Source organism: Neovison vison, chromosome 11, assembly GCF_020171115.1.
Source record: "Neovison vison isolate M4711 chromosome 11, ASM_NN_V1, whole genome shotgun sequence".
Taxonomy (NCBI): Eukaryota; Metazoa; Chordata; class Mammalia; order Carnivora; family Mustelidae; genus Neogale; species Neogale vison.
The window spans coordinates 129233609-129253708 of record NC_058101.1 but is presented as its reverse complement, the minus strand read 5'-3'; the positions used below and the strand labels follow the sequence as shown (position 1 = coordinate 129253708).

Genomic DNA, 20100 nt, shown 5'->3' with positions numbered 1-20100 from the left:
TTATTTCACAATGAAATAAAAATAATTTTCTAAGAGTTAAATTTTAAAATTGTGCCAAACTGGGTTGTGCCGATCAGTAGTGCTTAATGAATTACAGGAGAATGTGACACACACTTCATACATGAAAATATTTATTAAATGCTAAGTTCTTTTAAAACCTCATGGAAATATAAATGTAAATAAGATTTCACCTTTAAGGAATTTTGCAGGTGAAAAAGAAGAGATAAAATGTATACACCTAATAATTACAAAATAATTACCAGAGGATAAATGCCTTAAAGAGATGCACAGCTAAAAACAGTAACCATCCCATAAAGGAAAATTCAGTCTCTTGCCAAAGAGACCAGAAAAAGCTTCATGAAGGAGGAGAAAATCTGAGTTAGTTCTTAAATGACCAGGACAGCTGTGAGGGTGGGGCAGTAGCATTAAATGAAAAGCTACTAGCATGGGTAAAAAGTGAGGAAGTCAAAAACTTCACTAGTGGAACACTGATAAGGCCTGAGAAGGATGGCAGTTAGAAAGGAAAGGAGAACTAGAAATGAAAATAAGCTAATGTTTTCTCTCCCAAACTCCACAGTTAGTTTTTTACAGAATCAGTTCAAACACAGGAGCAGTTTACCCTGAAGATAATGCAAGATTACTGTTCTCTGTGGTTACAAGTATCATTCTTGACAATTACCATCCACATGAATGGGCTCTACTTGACAATGAGAAATGAGGCCTCAGGTTTTTTTCCTCTAAAATACCATCCTAAGTAAACAGATCCACAACAGCATTTCTCTTCTTGTATCTTTGATCTTATAGTCAACCGAGAAAAGTAAAAATGAAGGGAAATGGAAATTAGGACCTAGCCTAAAAGCAGAGAGGAAGAAGGATAAGCACGGTACATAAGTAAGTATTTTTTAATGTAGCTGTTTTCATAATCAGCAGAGAGAAGTGTTTATCCAACAAATTAAGAAGGACATTCTAAGAAATTATTCTAATCTTCTGAAAAAGATGACAGGAATTAGGCATTTTTTAAAAGCCCTGGACAAAAAGTAGAGTAAATGACATTTTACAGTAAGTCATTTAGCCTATTTCATATATGAAGAAAACTGAAAGATGTACAAAAGACCAGATTTTAAAGCCCAGGTTTTATGGGTGAGATCTGTCTTCTCATTTTTCCTAAAAAAAATTAACCCAACTTGATGAGAATTATGGACTGCTTTCCATCAGACTTTCGAAAAGTTATAGGAGATGCTAGTTTTTTGGGTTTGTTTTTTTCTTTCCTCCATGCTATTCTGTTGCAATCAATTTGAAGATAAGTATTGTTTTTCTGAAAATTGATTCAATATGTTTAACATCTCCTCCCTTCTTTACAAAAAAAAAAAAAATCAAAAGTAGAAAAGTATAAAATATTGTATAAAATATTTCAAAGTTTTAAGTTAGTTTTTGACCCTTTCAGAGGACTACATCAATGAGCTGTTTTCATAAATGAGATAACACCTGAAGAGATAAAAAATGATTATCTCTAAGAAGATGAAGCTGAATAAACACTATGAACATTTCTTACTCGGTTTTTTGGTTTTTTTTTTTTTTTGGTTGGCTTTTTTGTTTTGTTTTGTTTTAAGATTTTATTTACTTATTTGACAGAGAGACTGAGGGAGCACAAGCAGGGGGAACAGTAGGGAGAAAGAGAGGTAGAAGCAGACTCCCCACCAAGCAGGGAACCTGATATGGAGCTCGATTTCAGGACCCTAGGATTATGAACTGAGCTGAAGGCAGATGTCTAACCATCTGAGCCACTTGGGAGCCTCACTAAGAACATTTCTATTTCTATTTGGGAGTAAGGAGTTCTGATACTATGTACATTGCAATAATGTTTTCATTAGTGTTTTCTACAAAGTTTCACTTTACGCTGGCAAGACACTGTTGCAAATTTGAAGTGGTATCTCCCTCCCACACCAAGATTAGAGCAAATGCTCTCAACTAAATAATTTCATTTCCAATCCCCAAGTCCCATTGGAATGGTCTTTTCTTTAATATATTTGATATCATTTATTACCACAGATGTACAAGTTATATTAACTAATTAAAAATTATTTGTGTAATTGCAAAGAAATTAACAGCCTCTGAAGACAACCCCATAGCACACTACAAAGGAAAGATGATAAACCCAAGCAAGTTTGTATAGATGGGAGATGAAGAAAGGCAAACAGCTTAATAAAAAGTGAACAGCTGTATCTCCGAGTCCAATTTCAAGATTTAGATAATATGCCTACAGACATTTTAAATTAAGATAAAGTAGGAGTAAAAATAATTCTTGACTGCAAATTAAATGGAAATTAGGGTATCTCTGAGTATAACACAAAGTTGCTTGATTGAGCAGAGCACCCAGCATGCACCAGGTACTGGGGACTGATATATCCCACAAGCTTATAGAACTCAGTAATTTTACTTTGTTTTGTCTTGTTCGTGCATAATGCAAGCCTAATTCAGGAAGAAAATTTTATTTGAACTTTTCACCTACCTCCAAATTTCTTGACAACCTAGAAAAAAGTTTCCAAAACAGACACAGTTTCCAAAAAGTTAGGAGGCTGGAAAACTGAAGACAACAACGCAGACAAAAATATATCTTTCTTGAAGCAAAACTGTATGACTCAGAAAAACCTTATTGGATAAACACTAATAGATAAACAAAATAAATAATACATATTATAGCCAGTGTCTTTAAGATGTGTTGTAAAAAGTTATGCTGGATAACAGTATTATGGAATAAAATTTATTTTCTCCTTTCAGAGTTCATTTGTAATCACAAAGAACTACTTTATTAGAACGATTAAAAGCCCTAGTCCTTGTATGGTTATACACAGGAAGAAAAAGTAAAAGACTGACAAGGTAGCTTTGTTTTTGCTGTTTTAAATAATAGGAAGACTGGGCTGGGATGAGTCCACTGCTCCTCATCCCTATGTGTAAAAAGACACTTCTTCAATAATATGACTACAGGCTTGCAACTATAGAAGACTTATTAAATCCTTGAACCCTAAAATCAGTTGGAAGTTCTCACTGGGGGCCCGAAAGACAACCCAGGAAAGAAAAACTTAATGTGTTTAATACCACTGGGGGAGGGGAGGGGAGGTAAAATAGTAATAACCCATATTCTGTGCCCCAACCTCTGTTCAAACTCGTCTTTAGCTTTCCAGACAAGTCAAATTTCCTCATTTATTTTATCCTCACAGAATCTGGTCAAAGGACTTGAAGATGTTACTCCTTTTTTTGCTGTTGTTTTATTTTGATTCCAGTATAAACAGTGTTAAGTTAGTAAGACATTATTTTTAACATCTTCCTAATATAAAATGCAAAAACAGTCATATATCATGCCTTTTACACAGTAAATGATCATTCAGGACAGTCACAAAAGAGAAAATATTATAGTCATTCATTCCGAATATGGTCCTGAGCCATTGCTGGTCCTTCTTCAACCATGTTTGTCTGTTTCATTTTGAACTGATACAGATCCACCTCCATGTAATTTCTAGTCTAGTGCACCCAGTCTAGTTGAAGGGTGAGCCTTAAGCCTGTCAAAAGCCTTGGGTCTCCTCCATGACCTTCACGTTCATCCGAACACTACAAAATTATTTGTCTTCAAGCACTATCTTAACTCACTGCCTGGATTCGAAAGCTTACAATGATTCCCCACTGCATGCTGAGCACACTAGAAATTCTTAACGTACCATGATTAAATGTTTCAAACCTCTAAGCAAACCAGAAGGCAGTGAAATACACATATTTTTTTAACCACTAGGGCAATCAGCAAGATATTTCTTATGGAGTATATGCAAAATATTAGGAATTAGCACTTCCAGTATAACAAAAGAGAAATATGTAATTAAATGTTCCATCACAAAAGCAGAAAACAGCCTTGCTAAGAATTAGTAAGTAAATTTATTCCACAAGCAGCTAACTTTCTAAATACTCAGTCTGAATGGTTCTTTTACTTTTATTGTTGGCAAAATAAACAGCTAAAATAATTTACTTATGAAGGTGTTTAAGAAAGAGAACACAAAGCTCATGGAGTAATAGAACTGAAAATCAGTGTTTTCATTTCCTGTATTATTGAATACACCACCTTCATTCACTAATAGCACAGCATTTATTTCTAAGGTAACAAATTTGTTTTCCGTCGAATTAAAAAAAAAAAACTTTCACCAAATTATCATACAATAAATGAAAATATGACATGTGCCAAGAAAACTGATTTACAATATAGGGCCCTTTAAAAAGTTCCTAAAGTTCTCATTTTATGAACTGACTAGTAATAGACCATAGAAGAGCAACTGTAACATTCATAATTGCAATCACTGAAGAGTTCAAGCAATTTACAGACATTTTCTAATAATCAATGTACACATAAATAAATTCTGAGTTAGAAAAATATGGAGTGAGAAAGTAAAATAATGGTCAGGTGACTTAATGTTCTGACCAATTTGATACACCTTTCCAGCCTCTCTTCATTCTGAGGTTTTCTAAACTGTAGAGCAGACCATTCAAGAAAGTTTATTATTTATTTGAATCTGCTCAGAACTACATCATAAACAATTCCAAAAGAACTCTGCAGTTATCCCTGAGAAAAATATACATTTCAATTTAAGGCAATAATTAGAAACAAAGACATTTTTGCTGACTATATTGCTATATTTTTAATAAAAGCAGCCCCACAAAATTATAAAACACACTCTTTTAGCAAAGTTAGGTCCACTTTTCACCTTATCAAGTATTAAAAAGGATCTCTCCACTTCTCGGAGGTTTAACTGGTAAAAGTACTAAATAGTCACCCCACACCCACACTCTTCCAAAAGTATCTGCATTTTCACCTAGGTGAAGGTCTAAGAGAAAGGACAAGTTTTTTCTGTAAAGAGCCAAATAATAAAAGGTTTTACGCTTTGCAGGCAACACTGTCTCTGTCAACTACAAAACTCAGCCTTGATAGCATGAAAGCAGCCAGAGACAATATATAAAGAATGAGCACGGCTGTGTTCCAATAAAACTTTACCAACAAAAACAGGCTATAGGTTGAATTTGGACCAAGAGCAATAATTTCCTCACCCTGATGTAGATGATTAAATTTTCAAGTTTGCTGGCTTTGTCTCTAGTGACAGAGAAATTCACTTAAATACTCTTGTTGTTTACTTCTTCTACTCAGGAATTTTCAACATTTTTTTAAGTGGTGAATCTTTTTCTAATAAAATTAAGTGTGAAGTGAGTTTAGATTTCCAGGCCTCCCCAAAGACCCCTGAGAAGCCTCCCAGGGCCCATATACAGGTCTGTGGGACAATGACCAGCTGATCTCTAAGGTTCCACTCAATATCAAGAACCAATATTGACATGTTTCCTCACTGTCACCTCAGGCATCAGCAGAAGATGAAGGCAGCATTCTATGGATTAGGGGCCTTCCAGATACTCCAGAAATAACACTATCCCCTTCCATAAAGAAGAGCAGTTACATGTCAAAATTAAAAACAAAGAACTGGTAAAAAAAAAAAAAGTGGAAGACACTGAAGTGAAAGTTTAAAAAAAAAAACTACCTATGTATTTAATTAATATGTCTCTTGCTAAAAATCTATAAAAAAATCATTTACAATAAGTTTTATTACAGCTTACTTCAAGTTTTTTTACATAATCAGTAAGTTGAACAAGACTTCAATGGAGTCTATTTAATCTATTCTTGATATCATCCCTTAAGAAGTTAAAATATTTGCATATTTGCAAAAAATAGTATTATCTCTTAAAATAGGTCAAGGCTAGGATCTCTCCTTAGTAACAGCAAATTAATTTTAGATACTAGATTCAAATTTAATTTTATAACTTAACTGTCATTAATTTAAATTACTGTTCCTGATGAGAGTCAAAAATCTCAAAGTAATAAAAAATTTGCATAATAGGACAAATATGTCACAGAAGCCCAGAGAGAGAATTTATACCCTGTGTTAAATGCCAGTGAAAACATCACATAAATGACAGTTTAAAATACTAGCACCAAAGTGATTAAACTCATAGGGGGGCAACTGCCTGACACTCAATAAAAATAACTTCATTCCACAAAGCTTCATGTTTCTATAAAATAGGAGGACTTCAGTGTTACAGAAACGGAACCAAAAATTACTACTCCTTTTCAGCTTTTCATTCAACTTGCTATTAATATAGAGGTATATAATTACTTCTTCCCCTGTATCTCAAACTCTTAAGAAAGAAAGATCAAGTAATTAAACATTTATTAGCTCAAACTCTTCACCAACGGGTACACCAAGTCCTGAGCTTTAATGATGGATAGTTAAGTCCCAAACCGGCAAACTCTCCAGTGACGTTGACAGACACCATGCAAGCTAATCCATACTAAATGAAATCGGGGTCCTAACTCAGACTCCAATTTCAGGCTTTTATTATACACTCATCTCACCCAAACAATTAAGTTATGAAAACACAGACTATTTTTAAATGACAAAAAGCCAAGACTCTTTCCAATAACATCTCTATCCAATAGTTTCTGATAGCAAATTGTTTAACTGACCTCACTACACACAAGCACCATGAATCTATATAAATCTTGAATGCTACCATAAAAAGCCCATAACTAAACACCACAATTGCTCTAAGACAGGACACAGTGCATACTTAAAGTTTTAGTATCGCAGCTAGTTTTGTATAACATCCATTATCAAACCATTTTTCTTAAAGACATAAGTTTATGATATAAGTATGGATTCAACAAAGTACAGAAAAGTATTTAAACAGCTATCTTTTACAAATGTTTTATATACAAACGTATATGTATTTATAAAGTGATGACTCAACTTCTAGGAGGAATTAAAATTGCAAACTTAAAGTCACAAAAACATGACAAAGTATTTACTACACATAGTAATATAAGAACACACAAATGGAGCACTTTAAAATATGAAATAAAATTTCTGACATTTTAAAAAGAGTAAATGTGAAGGAAAAGTGACAAATTAAGAAATATAAGCCTACATTTAACTTTAAATCAGTATGTAAATCAACAGTTACCACTTAAAAATAATTAGATTTAAAAGATTACATTAATATTCAATAAATAAACTTTTATATATTTATATTTACATATAATGCTCACCCACTGGTATTTTTAACTCTATTTTCAGATAAGAGCTTGCAGTTCAGAAAATAACCATATACCTAATAAGTGAACCACGAAATTAAATATATCTGTATGACTCCATAACTGTAGCTATAATAATGTAGCTGTATACGCCAGTAAGACTTTCAAAGAGGACTCCTGAGAATCACTGCATCAACTTACCACAATAATCCGTTTCCTACACAAAGTAAGTTGGACAAATGCTATCAACTCGCAGCATTCATTCATCTTTATCTCTCTCTTTCCTGCCTTTCTGTAAATACGGAGGTTTAAAAGCATAATACTCGTATTATGTACCCCTGGGGCAAATAATACATTATATGTTAATTAAAATTTTTTTTAATTTTTTAAAATTACATAAAAAAAAGTTTTTTAACCAAAAAATAAAACAAAATTAAAGCATAATACTCGAATTTCCAGCTTCCTTTGCCACTAGGAGTCACATGACACAGTTCTGGCCAGGATAAACACCTGAGAAAGGTTTTCCTACAAAATAAAAGATGCACTCTTACCAAGAAAACATTCTCTTCTCTTCTGGTTGGTGGTGCAGCAGTTATCTTGGGACTTCGAAAACTAAAATCACTTAATAAGCAGGAGACTGAGCCAGTTTCCTTAAAAGCACCCTTGAGCATCTACACCAGTCTTAACACTACCTACCCTTAGATTTCTTCTTGTGTGAGGAAAATAAGCCCATGGCTAAGCCTGTGTGTATAGACTAATGCAATCCTAACACAATTTATGCTATATGAATCAAGCCTATGAAATCGACTCATGTTATAAATCACTTTGTGAATTAGCCATAAGGCATAGTAATGATGAAAAATTAAGGGAAAAAGATCATATAGTAAATGAATTCCCAATTATTGAAAAATAATAATAAACATGAAAATATTAAACTATTAGCTATTATTCTTAACTATTCATTAAATTATTTATGCCAGAGACTTACAGAACTTTAATACACATAAACACATTTAATCTTCACAGTGAGGTAATATTACCATACACAGCCCTTGTAAAATTTTCATCAATCCTTTACAAAAACAATAATACAATAAAACAAAGCTAAATTTACTTATTCTAAGGTTTTCTATTTTTATGATATTAAAATGTTCTTTCTTTTATGAAATGAGAATAGTGGGGAATGAGTTTATATTCATTTTAACATACTTAGCTGGCAAAATGAGTGACAAATTAATGTCAGTGTCCCAGTGTTTTATGAAATTTTAATAGTCCATGGAACCTTAAGGCCTGAAACCCACTAAAGTTAAATAACCTGCCCAAGACCAAAAAGCAGGTTGTTTGACACCAAAGCCCAAGATCATACATAATGACTAGGTTACATAAAGGAAATACACTAAATGAACTCAAAAAAACTATTCTGTGAACACAATTAAAGATATAAATGTTTAAGTATGAAAGAAAATAGCCAGCCCAGAATATATAAAGTAGGAACAAGGACTTCTAAAGTGAAATGACTTTATCATGTTACCTCCCAGTTTTCTCTGTATAATGTAGATTTAGTATATGTGCAGATTTAAACCATACCAAAGAAAATGGAATCAAGACAGGAATTCCCACTCATCTTAATCATTAGGTTTGGAGATTCATACTGGGAAGAACCTTTCGATCTCTTCCTATATTGTCTGCCTCTAAAAGAAGTCTGTCATTTCCCAAATAAAAGGAGTAGGAGCAGATACGCAGATAAAATTTACCCCCTGAAATCTGCTCCTCCATTTCTTCCAGTTTGACAAAAGTAGGGGGATCAAACATGAACGAAGGTTAGAAACAAAACTGAAAGGCAGTCAAATTCTCTGTACCTCAATTCTTGGCATTTTATGCTACTGTATTTCATCATTTTAAACTCTTAACTTTTAAAACTCATCTCTAGTTGTTTGGAAATATAAAAACTTGATCAGTTTCTTAAGAGTACAAATAATGGTTTATGTCTTTTTAATTGAAAATAGCAAATACTTTCAGACTTAAATTTATTTTGTTTTGTTTTGGGTTTTTTTGTTTTTGTTTTTTCTGGTCCAGGACTTAATCCAGAACCTCACATCTCACATTTCCTTAATCTCAATCTTTAACAATTGTTCAGCATGTCATCCTTTCACAAACTGGACACTTTTGAGTACAATTATTTTGTGGAATGTCCTAAAATTTGAGTTTGTCTAGTATTTTCTGACATTAAGGTTGAAGTATTTTTAGTAAGAATACTACCACAGATGTGCCCTTCTCCACACAGCATGATGTTGATTATGTCTTATCACTGGTGTTAAGAAGAAACAACAGAAGTGTGTAAGCCTGATGATTCATAGACCTGTACTCCTGGGGCAAATAATTCATTATATGTTAATTTAAAAAAAAAAAAAGAAGAAGAAGAAGAAGAAACAGGCCCAAAGTGGAGTCACTTGTGCCAAACCCATGTAAGCAAACCAAGGCTTCATAATTATCTAACAGCAGCTTCAACCTTCTCCAGGAATTTAGTCGTAACTGGTTAACACCGGTGAGGTAGTTCGCCACACAGAACCTTTCCATCCCCCAAAACGAAGATGAAGTAATCTGTTCTTTCATTTACCCTTCTCCCTTCAGCCTTCCATTTTCTAGAGCTTCTGCAAGCTCCTTCCTATTTGCTAGATGGGATGCTACCCGATTCGTGAATCATCCAATAAAGCCAATTATATCCTCAAATTTACTCAGCTGAACTTTGTTTTTTGACAGTGGTGATAGAACTTTGATTCACCTGGTTCATTTGGTGTCTAGTAGTCTTTCTCACTATAAAGTCATTGATTTCTCCTTTATACTTAATCAATCTCAGGGAGAGACTTTGAGACTATGCAAATACTCTGGTGATATCTGATATATACATATATACTTTTTTTAAAGATTTATTTGAGAGACTGCATATGCACACACATGAGCGCTGAGAGGGGCAAAGGGAAAGAACCTCATGCACACTCCCCTCTGAGTGTGAAGCCCAATCCACAGACCCAGGTGCCCCTCTGATATATATTTTTCATATTTTCACCCACTAATTTGACATCAACTGTGTATTCATGCTTACAACAATTATTGCTGCAATGTTTGCCTACTGATGATTTTCTATTTCCATCATTCCTTCTAAATATTTTTATAAGTTCGTTTTAATTTATTTATTTTTATGCATGCATGGGGGAAGAGGGAGAGAGAGAGATAAAGAGACACCCTACTGAGCAGGGAGCCTGATGCAGACTCCATCCCAGGACTCTGGGATCATGACCTGAGCCGAACGCAGAAGGAAGACGTTTAACCGACTGAGCCACGCAGGCACCCCCGTCTCATTATTTGTTTTTTAAATTGGAATTCTACAATAAAAAAGAGCTGCCTCTTCTCCCTCATATATCTACGTATTCAACTATTTATTTTGTTCAAGTGGTTCCTGATTTGACCATTGGGACTCCTTTATAAAGATACTCATTAGACTTTCTTCTGAACTGAAAAACATGTCACTTTAGTTAGGGAAGATCAAATTATTTTTTAAAATGAGGGATCATTGATGGCTAAGGCTAGCTTTACCACTTCCATTATTACCAAAAAACATTTTTTAATGGAAAGAAACTATATATATAGAAATATCCTAAATGTGTTGTACTATCGTAACTCTTGCTCATCCAAGACCTTATTCTTTGGTCATTATTTTTTACATATCATCACAAAATTTTCTCACCACTGTCACTATTTAAATCCACTTTATCTTGCACTTCCCAATCCTCAGATATTACTGGTATTTCAAGAACACAGCCCAAACCACTCAGTGACAACAGTAGTTCATTTTATCCATATTAATTATGCTGAGTGGGGGGGAAAAAAAAAGTCAATCGCAAAGGTCAAATATTGTATGATTCCACCTATATAACATTTTTGAAATAACAAAATTGTACCAATGGAGAACAGACTAGTCCACGCCAGAGGTAGGGTCAGGGAATGTCTGTGTCCACAAAAGAGCAACAAAGAGGAATTCTTATGGTGATGGGATTATTCTGCATCTTGACTGTATGAATGCCCGTGTCCTTAATGCAATATTCTAGTTTCTCAAAATGTTGTCTAATGGGGAAAACTGGGTAAAGGTACCACAGTACCTCTGCATTAATTCTCACAACTACATGTGAATCTACAATTAGCTCAAACTAAAAGGTTTATTGAAATAACAAGAAAAAAAAGTTTTGAAAAGAATGACTACTCAGGAGAAATCAGATTATCATCACCGTGCCTCACCCCTTTAGAAGATCTACAGATTGCTAGGCAGCTTCTCAAAAAGTTACTATCGGGCCTCTTCAGAATAACCAGCTGATGGCTAATTCTTTAGGGTCTCTTTTGAGTAGCTTTTATGTTGGGTAGGAACAAACATTAAGAGCTTAGAGAAGAACAGGAAGATGCTAAGGGTCAATTATTATTATGGTGAGTGTTGATCTGTCAACTTAAACTACCACAGTTAATAGGATCAAAATATACATTTTTATTTCAATTCATTTAGCTCATATTAAATATCTGAAAAATCCAAAACATCCACAATTTATTATTTTCAACTTTTAAGAGTTCAAAACTACAGCAAGAACAAAGAGGGTTTAGTTTCAATGACAAAACAAAGCTCCCCTACAGTCACTAACACCAACTCCTCTAAAACACTTTTTATGCATAAGGATATGAAAGCACAGAAATGGTGGACCCAAGAGAATTTAAAATTCAAGGACTAAACTTTCCATTCCATAAAAATCCCATCACAACCACACTAAAGGTAAATCCTTTCACAGACTGAAGAAGAAAAGGAAACACCTGAGTACAGCAAGAAACACCTAGGGTAAATAGTTCAGTAAGTAGCAGCTAATTAGTACATGAAAGCAGAGGTGTTGTTTTTTTTTTTTTCCTGAAAAGATAAAAATCCTAACATAAATAAAGTAGCCATCAGCTTGTTTTTCTCCCCACAAAGGCTGATATTATAACTACTGAACATATTTTGACTAACTATACATGTTCAATCTCTGACAAAGCTACAAAAGATCAACAGTAATAGGTACTACAATTTGCTTCTCCTTCCTAACTTACCAACATTAACTAATCTAGCTAAACAAAAATGGTATGGGGAATATACCATCCCAAGTGTTTTCAAACACTCACTATACTCATTACACTGTGCCATCGTAAGTCACCGTGAGTTTTTGTATATATAAATTCATTTTTCCTGCTTAAATTCAGATACTCCTCAACTCTTCCAAAGGACAGAATGCTTAAAAATCACATTACAGGGGGGCGCCTGGGTGGCTCAGTGGGTTAAAGCCTCTGCCTTTGGCTCAGGTCCCGATCCCAGGGTCCTGGGATCGAGCCCCGCATCGGGGCTCTCTGCTCAGCAGGGAGCCTGCTTCCTCCTCTGTCTCTGCCTGCCTCTCTGCCTACTTGGGATCTCTGTCTGTCAAATAAATAAATAAAATCTTAAAAAAAAAAAAAATGTTTAAAGAAAAAAAAAATCACATTACAGGATGCCCAGGTGGCTCAGTTGGTAAGCATCAGGTCATGATCCCAAGGTCTGGGGATTGAGCCCTGCATCAGGCTCCTTGCTCAACAGGGAGCCTGCTTCTCCCTCTCCCTCTGCTTGCCACTTCTCTGGCTAGTGTGCGCTCTCTTTTTCTCTAACAAATAAATAAATAAAATCTAAATTTTAAAAAAGGGCAATCCTCTCGGGCCCCCTTCCTCCTCAAGAGCTTTGTACTATCATTTTGCTATCACTCAATAAAACTTGCTTTGCTGCCCACTTAAAAAAAAAATCACATTACAAACTAAGAAATAATAACATATTTGACATAATGATATGATAAATCAGATATTTCATATTAAGTTCCAAAATGTAGCCATAAAAGATACCAAAGCTTAAGGAAAAAACAGTGTAAGATTAAAAAAAAATTTTTTTAAATCTTGTTTGATACAATGAGTAGCTAATATAAATGTGCATACATTCGGCCAATCTGTCTAATAAATTCCACTACTATAAAAATTCCAGTCTATCTCCACTGTGTAACTTGGGCTCCCAACTATCTCAAACCTGAAGAACAATAATAAATAATATTATTTATATTATTTATTATTTATTATTAATAAATAATAAATAATTTATAGTAGTGGAATAAATTCCACTACTATAAAAATTCCAGTCTATCTCCACTGTGTAACTTGTGCTCCCAACTATCTCAAACCTGAAGAACATACATCAGTCTTTAACAGACTTCTTGGTCTCCTCTTACTCTCCTTCAAACCACAACCTTCTGTACTCTAGTGGAATCACTCCTCATCCCCTACTCACTCGCTTGACTCCAACCAAGCACATGGAATGAAGGTCTACACCTATTTTCTTACAGCGATGTGTGCTACTACTCCTGGAATATCCTGTGTGTCCCCTCCTCCACTGGTGGGTAAATTTCCTACTCCCCTAAGACTCCATACATGATTCTCTAAGTGCTGGCATAGGACATCTCATCTCTTCAGTGCTGGCACAGGACATCTCATCTGGGAAGTCCACAGCCTGGACAGCTGCTATAGCAATAATGAATCACATCCTACTTAAAGGATACAATACAGTGGTGAGTTACTTGAAGGAGAGATGTTTCATTTCATCTTTGAATTCCCAAGGCCTAGTAAAAAGTATTTCATCAAAATGTGCTACAATAAAAACTATTAGACACTGCACTAAATAGTAACTGTACTTACTTTCACTTAATCCGAAAACAACCTCAGGAAGTTATTATCCTCATTTTGCAGATAAGAAAACTACCTGGTGCCAAAAATGGGGTGATGAGAGAGAATGGCCCATAAAATTTAGATATCAAAGAATTATCACCACATTCCCCTATCTCTTTAGCCTAGATCAAAGTTACTTCAGGTAATTACAAATCTTCACTTTAAAAAATTTTTTTTAAAAAATAAGTTTTCAAATGAATCAAGAAGCAGCAGTATGTGTTTTTATGGGTTATTTTATCTTTACCTCAGATAGTTAATTTATATCTGAAGTATAACCCACTGTTACTTTATATAACTTGAATTTCAAATATCAGCAAAGGCAGACCTACTTTTATCATTTAATTCTCCCCAAAATCCACTCGGATAAAGTTGTTTTCAGGCCCACAGTAAAATTAAAAAACAAAAAACAGTGAGTTTTCTTATGATTCAAGGGATCTTTGATCTCAAAAACTAAGCTTTAAAATGATAGTATATCCTCCCTTTCTTATTAAAGGGCAAGACCATTAATAAAATGATAGTGAGCAAAGGTTATAGTTTGTTTTGTTATTTTACATCCTTTCTTGAAAGGAAAAAAAAAATAAAATAAAACATGTTGGCTACCAAGTAGTCCCCCTTCCTTTTCTTAGTTTTATTTTGTTATTATCTTTTGTAACTGTTCTATTAAAGGCCAGGGCCTGGGAATAACCGCATTAAACAAGTTCACATACAGCACTGCAGTTGGAGAGATTCTGAACCTCAGCCAATACACGCAAAGCTAATTATGGAACTGGTAATTACTAAATGTTTCAAAGGTTATGTTAAGGCAAGGTTATGTTAAGTTTCTACCAATATCACAAAAATGTTAATTTTTACTATAAATTTCAAAGTCACATGCTAATACAGTTTGAAATTAGTATTTCAGTTATAAATATGTACATATTTTAACCTATAAATTCAAATGTCATTGTTATGAAAGGTAAATAAATGCTTGTGAACAAATAGGAATTACTTAGTGAAACATGACTTTTTTAAAAGATTCTACCTATTTATTTGACAGAGAGAGCGAGAGAGCACAAGCAGGCAGAGCAGCAGAGGAAGAGAGAGAAGCAGGCTCCCCGCTGAGCAGGGAGAAGCAGGGGAAGAGAGAGATGCAGGCTCCATCTAAGGGTCCTGGGATCATAACCCAAGCCAAAGGCAGTCACTTAACCAACTGAGCCACCCAGGTACCCCAAAACATGATTTTCTAAATGGCACAAAAATCATTCAGTTCTATTTTTTTGAACAAAAACTACTTCAGAACCAAATATTTATTACTAGAGCCCCAAAATTTGCTAAAATATAATCAAAGTTGTAAGTGATCAAATGAGAATAGGAAGCTGTTTATAAACAATGATAAAAAGAAATTCAAATGGAAAATCTAACTGTAATAAACAATTCTTCCACTAGATCTAAAAGTTAAATATTTACCAGTGATACTCTTTTGTGCAGATTCTCATAATTTAAAGTTCTCTGGACAAAAGGTATTTTTTCAGCTCTCTATCAATATGACTAGGTAACTGCAAAGAATGAAGTCTTACACTGTTATGAGCCCTCAGCTGACAAATTCATGAGTTAACAGCTAAATCGAAAGGTTCAAGAGCCAAAAAAAAATTTCAATAGTGAAGGACAAAGTATTATTATTAACTAGGAGGAAATGAGATGAAGCTGTGTTACAGATACAATTTTTAAAAATAACTTGTTACTAGCTAAAAACACATTAAATCAGATCTTGAAAGAAAACAATTCAGCAATAGATGCTTCACCTGAAAAACTAAAAACATGCATTTAAACACTCTACAGAAGCAGCTACAAAGGGTCTGAATTCAACAAGTTAATAAAATGGTTTAGAAAAAGCATTTTATTGTTTAAAGCCTTGGGGGATAAAGCTGTTTGCAATTTATTTACATCTTTTACTTTACTAAATTGCTTTGGTGACCAAGCTTCTCATTCAAATGATTAAAGCATAAACCCAAATAGTTTAATAAAGCAATTACTTAAGAGTCCTGTTTTTCAACATAGGTACACTGAAAAATATCAATAGAACATTTAGTGTTCATTATTTTCAAGGGGTTTGTTATTTAGAATACAGTGCCCCACTGACTAAAATTTAGCCAGGGTTCCAGACACACATAATGTAGGGCACACACTGGATAAAAGATTTTTTTTTCATCTTTTCAGGATATCAGGTAAAAGAGTGACAGCCTCTTAAATTTAGGTATGCATGATTTGGCTAAAAATTCAGGTGACTTTATTTTTAATTTCTCCTTACCATTCTGCCTCTCTAATGACATGGTTAAATAAAAGAGGTTCCCATTTTCCAGGTGTGCTTGAAAGCCCCCTAATTTGCAGTCTCTGTGTTTACACTAGGGCTCTCCCCACCCTCCAATTCTCTTCTAGCTAAAGTCTTAGGTTACACTAGCAACATCATTATTAACTTCTAGGCAAATGATTGACCTAAATACAAAACTATGTCTTCACAAAGTTTGAGAAACTGGGAATGGCAGGGATTAAAAAAAAAAAAAGAAAAAAAAAACACCACCTGAATTTAATAAAAATAATTATATATTTCCTCTATTCTTGTAAAGCATTCCTTTTGCATGTAATGAGAATCATATGGACTCCTTTATCAAGTCTATCCTGAAAAACAGAAGGAAGCATGACAGCAAAACTTTTCTAATTCATATCCTTCTCCTTGGGATATCAAGTTTAATACATTTGCTTTCCGTATATTACAAAATTCTCTCTAGCACTGAGCAAAGATGGTACAGAAAAACTTTCAGCACTCAATATAGTGAGTGCTTACATTACAAAGCACTCAATATGAAAAGCATCTTCTACCAAAACATTTTTGAATACATTTCAAACTTTTAGAAGATTGCTTTTAACCAGCCAGGTAAGGTTGGGAAAACATTCACATTTCAAGCTATTTTCTCTTGAAAACAACAATAAGCAAGCATGAAGTTTGCATTAGTAATAAACAAATGAATATCAAAGTTAATGGGGTTGACACTTAACAAGGTTTAAAATGTTTGGTAACTTTCTCTATGTTTATTTCACCTGTGAGTTTGGTGGGGGGAAATGTGCTGCTTTCAGATTATCAATGAAGCTTTCATGTTGTGGTGTTAGTAGTAACCGGCCCACTTATGAATCAGGCCAAGTTCTATGCTAGGTCAGTTTTTACTCTGTTCTACACAACTGGCAGGAGAAGAGGAAAGTTTAACAGTCCATTTATTTGGCACAATCCACACGCTTTCACAGTGGAGGTTTTTGTCTTTTCCAGTCTTGTTTGGTGACCCCACCTCACCCCCCAGCTGATAGTAGGTTTCAAGTATTGCTGTTCTAATTAATCAAGGGAAGGCACAGGTCCCCGCCCCCCCCCTTTAATTTCTACTAAAGGCCTATGACATTATTTTCTGACCCGCCTTGCTAGGTCCTAATATTCTCAACTTGTATGAAGTTATTTGGTACTTCAAACACCGAAAGGAACTGAAATAATTCACTGAAATTTGTTTTTCCCTCACACTACCACTGAAAAAGTGCATTTTCAGATGCAGAAGACTGACTGAATTGACAATTTTAAAACAAACAGTAGAGAAGGAAGGCACACGGGAGGCAGTGCAATGCCCAGGGACAAGATCAAAGCAGGATACTGCTTGGTTTTGATAAAAGAATCCTTTAGAATTGGAACTTTCTTGAAATACAGTGAAATGAATATTCTTGTAAAATTATCACACATCTTCCATTCTTTTGGTAAATATGTGCAACCTATGATTCCCCAGATGCGATGGCTCCATCAGGAAAAATGAAAAATCAGAAACGGTACCAGGTGCCATTCTTGGGCCTTGTCCAAAAGGCAGCCAGTGAAAGATTCTATTTTATTCTGTTCTCCCCACATTAAATAATAATAATCAACATCAGAGAAGGAGAGCACTTGGGTCTGAACAGATGGCATCCAATACCTAACAAGTGAAGCAACTCTTTCAAGCACTAGATCCTAAATGTCTCATGGTCCCATGGATCAGGAGGGCTTATTTGTTTTAAGAGGGTTGGCAGCAGGATCCCCTGTAGTCACTATCCCAACACTTAGGAATATGCGTCATTAACCAGTCAGCAACTAAAAGCAAAAAAAAAAAAAAAAAAAATCAAACCACCACATTTTTATAAAGTTTCCCCCTCTCTGGTCCAACTTGAGACAAGCAAATTCAACACCATCCGCAATCCGTCCACTTAAAGTAAGAGGATAAATAAGCCTGAAGGTAAAGGAATGTATAAAGGTTAACAAACTTATCTAATTTTGACAAGGTTGTGCAACACCAAAAGAATCCGCAGGGTGCCCTTTCCGGGGCTGTATTTGAATATGCCTGCTCTGCAGTTATGCCTGCAATTTAAACTAAAAGCACCAACCTAGCTAATCAACTTTTCTTCCCCAGCACTGGAAAGCTGCAACCCTTTTTCAAAGAAGCAAAATAGGTAACTATAAAAACATCTCAATGTTTTGTTTTAGAAGGTCAACACAGATTTGTCTTTCGCAGAGCCATTTAAGTTTCCTTCCTATACCTTTTCAAACACCACAGAACTCTTAAGGTAGAAGGGGCCACACACTGGAAGGAAAGGGGGGCGTGCAGCCAAGATGGGAGGAGGAGCTGGTCAAGGCGAGGTGAGTCCCCCCTCTCCCCAGAGATTCTAGAAGCTCCAGGGTACGACTGGGAAGAGGGGATGCTAATTAGAGAATTCCCTCCTCTGCAGGGCAAACGAAGGGGTAAGGTCAGTAATGGGGTGGGCAGCGAAAAGAATATCAAGGAGAGGGGGAAATAAACCCAGGACGACCAGGGGAAAAGATTCGGAGATGGGATGCCACTGAAAGTTGGGGGTCCTGACGGGAGAAGTGGGGTGCGCGGAGCCAACTATGTCAGAAGAGGAGACAGGGACAGGAAAGGGCGCAGCCGGTGAGGCACAAATCCAGCTAAGTCCCGGCGGGTCTCACCTGGGGGGTCCTCTCGGCGGGGTTCTTCATAACCGCTTGGCGGAAGCTGTTATCCACGTAGGACGCCATCTCCCCCCGTGGACTCGGCCGGGGCTGCTCCGCACCCTCGTCGGCCTCCTCCCGGCCCAGCGTAGCCGCTGCCTCCGCCCTGTGCGCTCCGCCCGCCCGCCCGCCCGCCCGCCCGAGGCTAATAAGCCAAACCGCGGCGGCGGCAGCGGCGGTAGGGCCTACGGGGGTGGGGGGTGGGGGCTTTGCTGGGCCCCGCGGCCCGGAGCGCGGGACAGGCGCGCAGGAGACCCGGCAGGAAAGCGAGGCCGCGGGAAGGGGGCTGGCGGCGTGCAGCTCCAGAGACCCGCAGTCCGGAGGGTCCCTGCGGGCGCTTGGCGGCCGGGAACTCCCCTTCCTCCTCTTCTTCCTCGCCGCTCGGCCGGGAGAGGCTTCCTGGCGCGCCCGGCTCCCTCCGGGCCTGGCTCGACACGCCTCCCCCGACTCCACTCGGGGACAGTGGCGTCTCCTCCTGGCCCCGGCGGGCCTGAGTTATTTTTAGGGAGGTACGAGCGGCAGTAAGGAAGGGAAAGGCTTGCAGGCAGACGGGGCCTCCTCTCTGCTCTCGCGCGGAGGGTCGCCCCCTCCTCTCAGGGGCTCGCGCCGCCGCCCGGGAGTCTCCGCGAAGCACTCGGCTCTCCCGCGTCCCTAGTCCTCGGGGCACTTGGGCGCCGCAGCCGCCGTCGGGACGACTGGCTCAGGTCCGGGCGCAGCGAAGCCCGATCGCCTCCGCCGCCGTCCCTGCCGCTCCTAGTCTCCGTCTATTGGGCTCGGCCGTCCCTCCCGACTGCTGCTGCATCCCCCCGGGCCGCCCCGCCGCCGCCGCCGCCGCCTCTGCTGCTCTGGCCGCCGCCGTGGGCTCCACCGCCGCCGCCTCCCCCCATCAGCGCGCCCGGAGCGGAGTTGCCCCGGCGTCCGCGCCGCTGCGGCCAGAGCACCCAGCCGGGGCTGCAGCCCTCCGGCCCAATCGCTCTCGGCAACTTTGTTCCTGGTCTGCGCGGGGCGGGGGAAGAGGGGGCCACGGGCTGTCCGGGTCTGGACTCCCGGCGGCGGGCGTCCGAGGGCCGAGGGCCAAGAGCCGAGAGCCGCGCACAGCCCCCTCGGAGAGAGTGTTTGGGAAGCGGCGACTCCCCCT

At 37.3% G+C, this 20100-nt stretch overlaps 1 protein-coding gene across 11 annotated transcripts in view; it reads right to left on the bottom strand.

Annotated features, from left to right (window-relative positions):
• Positions 1–19078, bottom strand: part of RAPGEF2 (Rap guanine nucleotide exchange factor 2) — a 240720-nt gene extending 221642 nt beyond the window's left edge. For 9 of the 11 annotated variants that reach the window (XM_044224723.1, XM_044224726.1, XM_044224731.1 and 6 more), the window contains exon 1: positions 18921–19078. In XM_044224723.1, the coding sequence (XP_044080658.1) occupies positions 18921–18989 (69 nt within the window). In that variant the 5' untranslated portion in view covers positions 18990–19078. The remainder of the gene's footprint in view (positions 1–18920) is intronic. The other 2 variants (XM_044224733.1, XM_044224734.1) reach the window with 1 other exon arrangement.
• Between the last annotated feature and the right edge of the window lie 1022 nt (positions 19079–20100).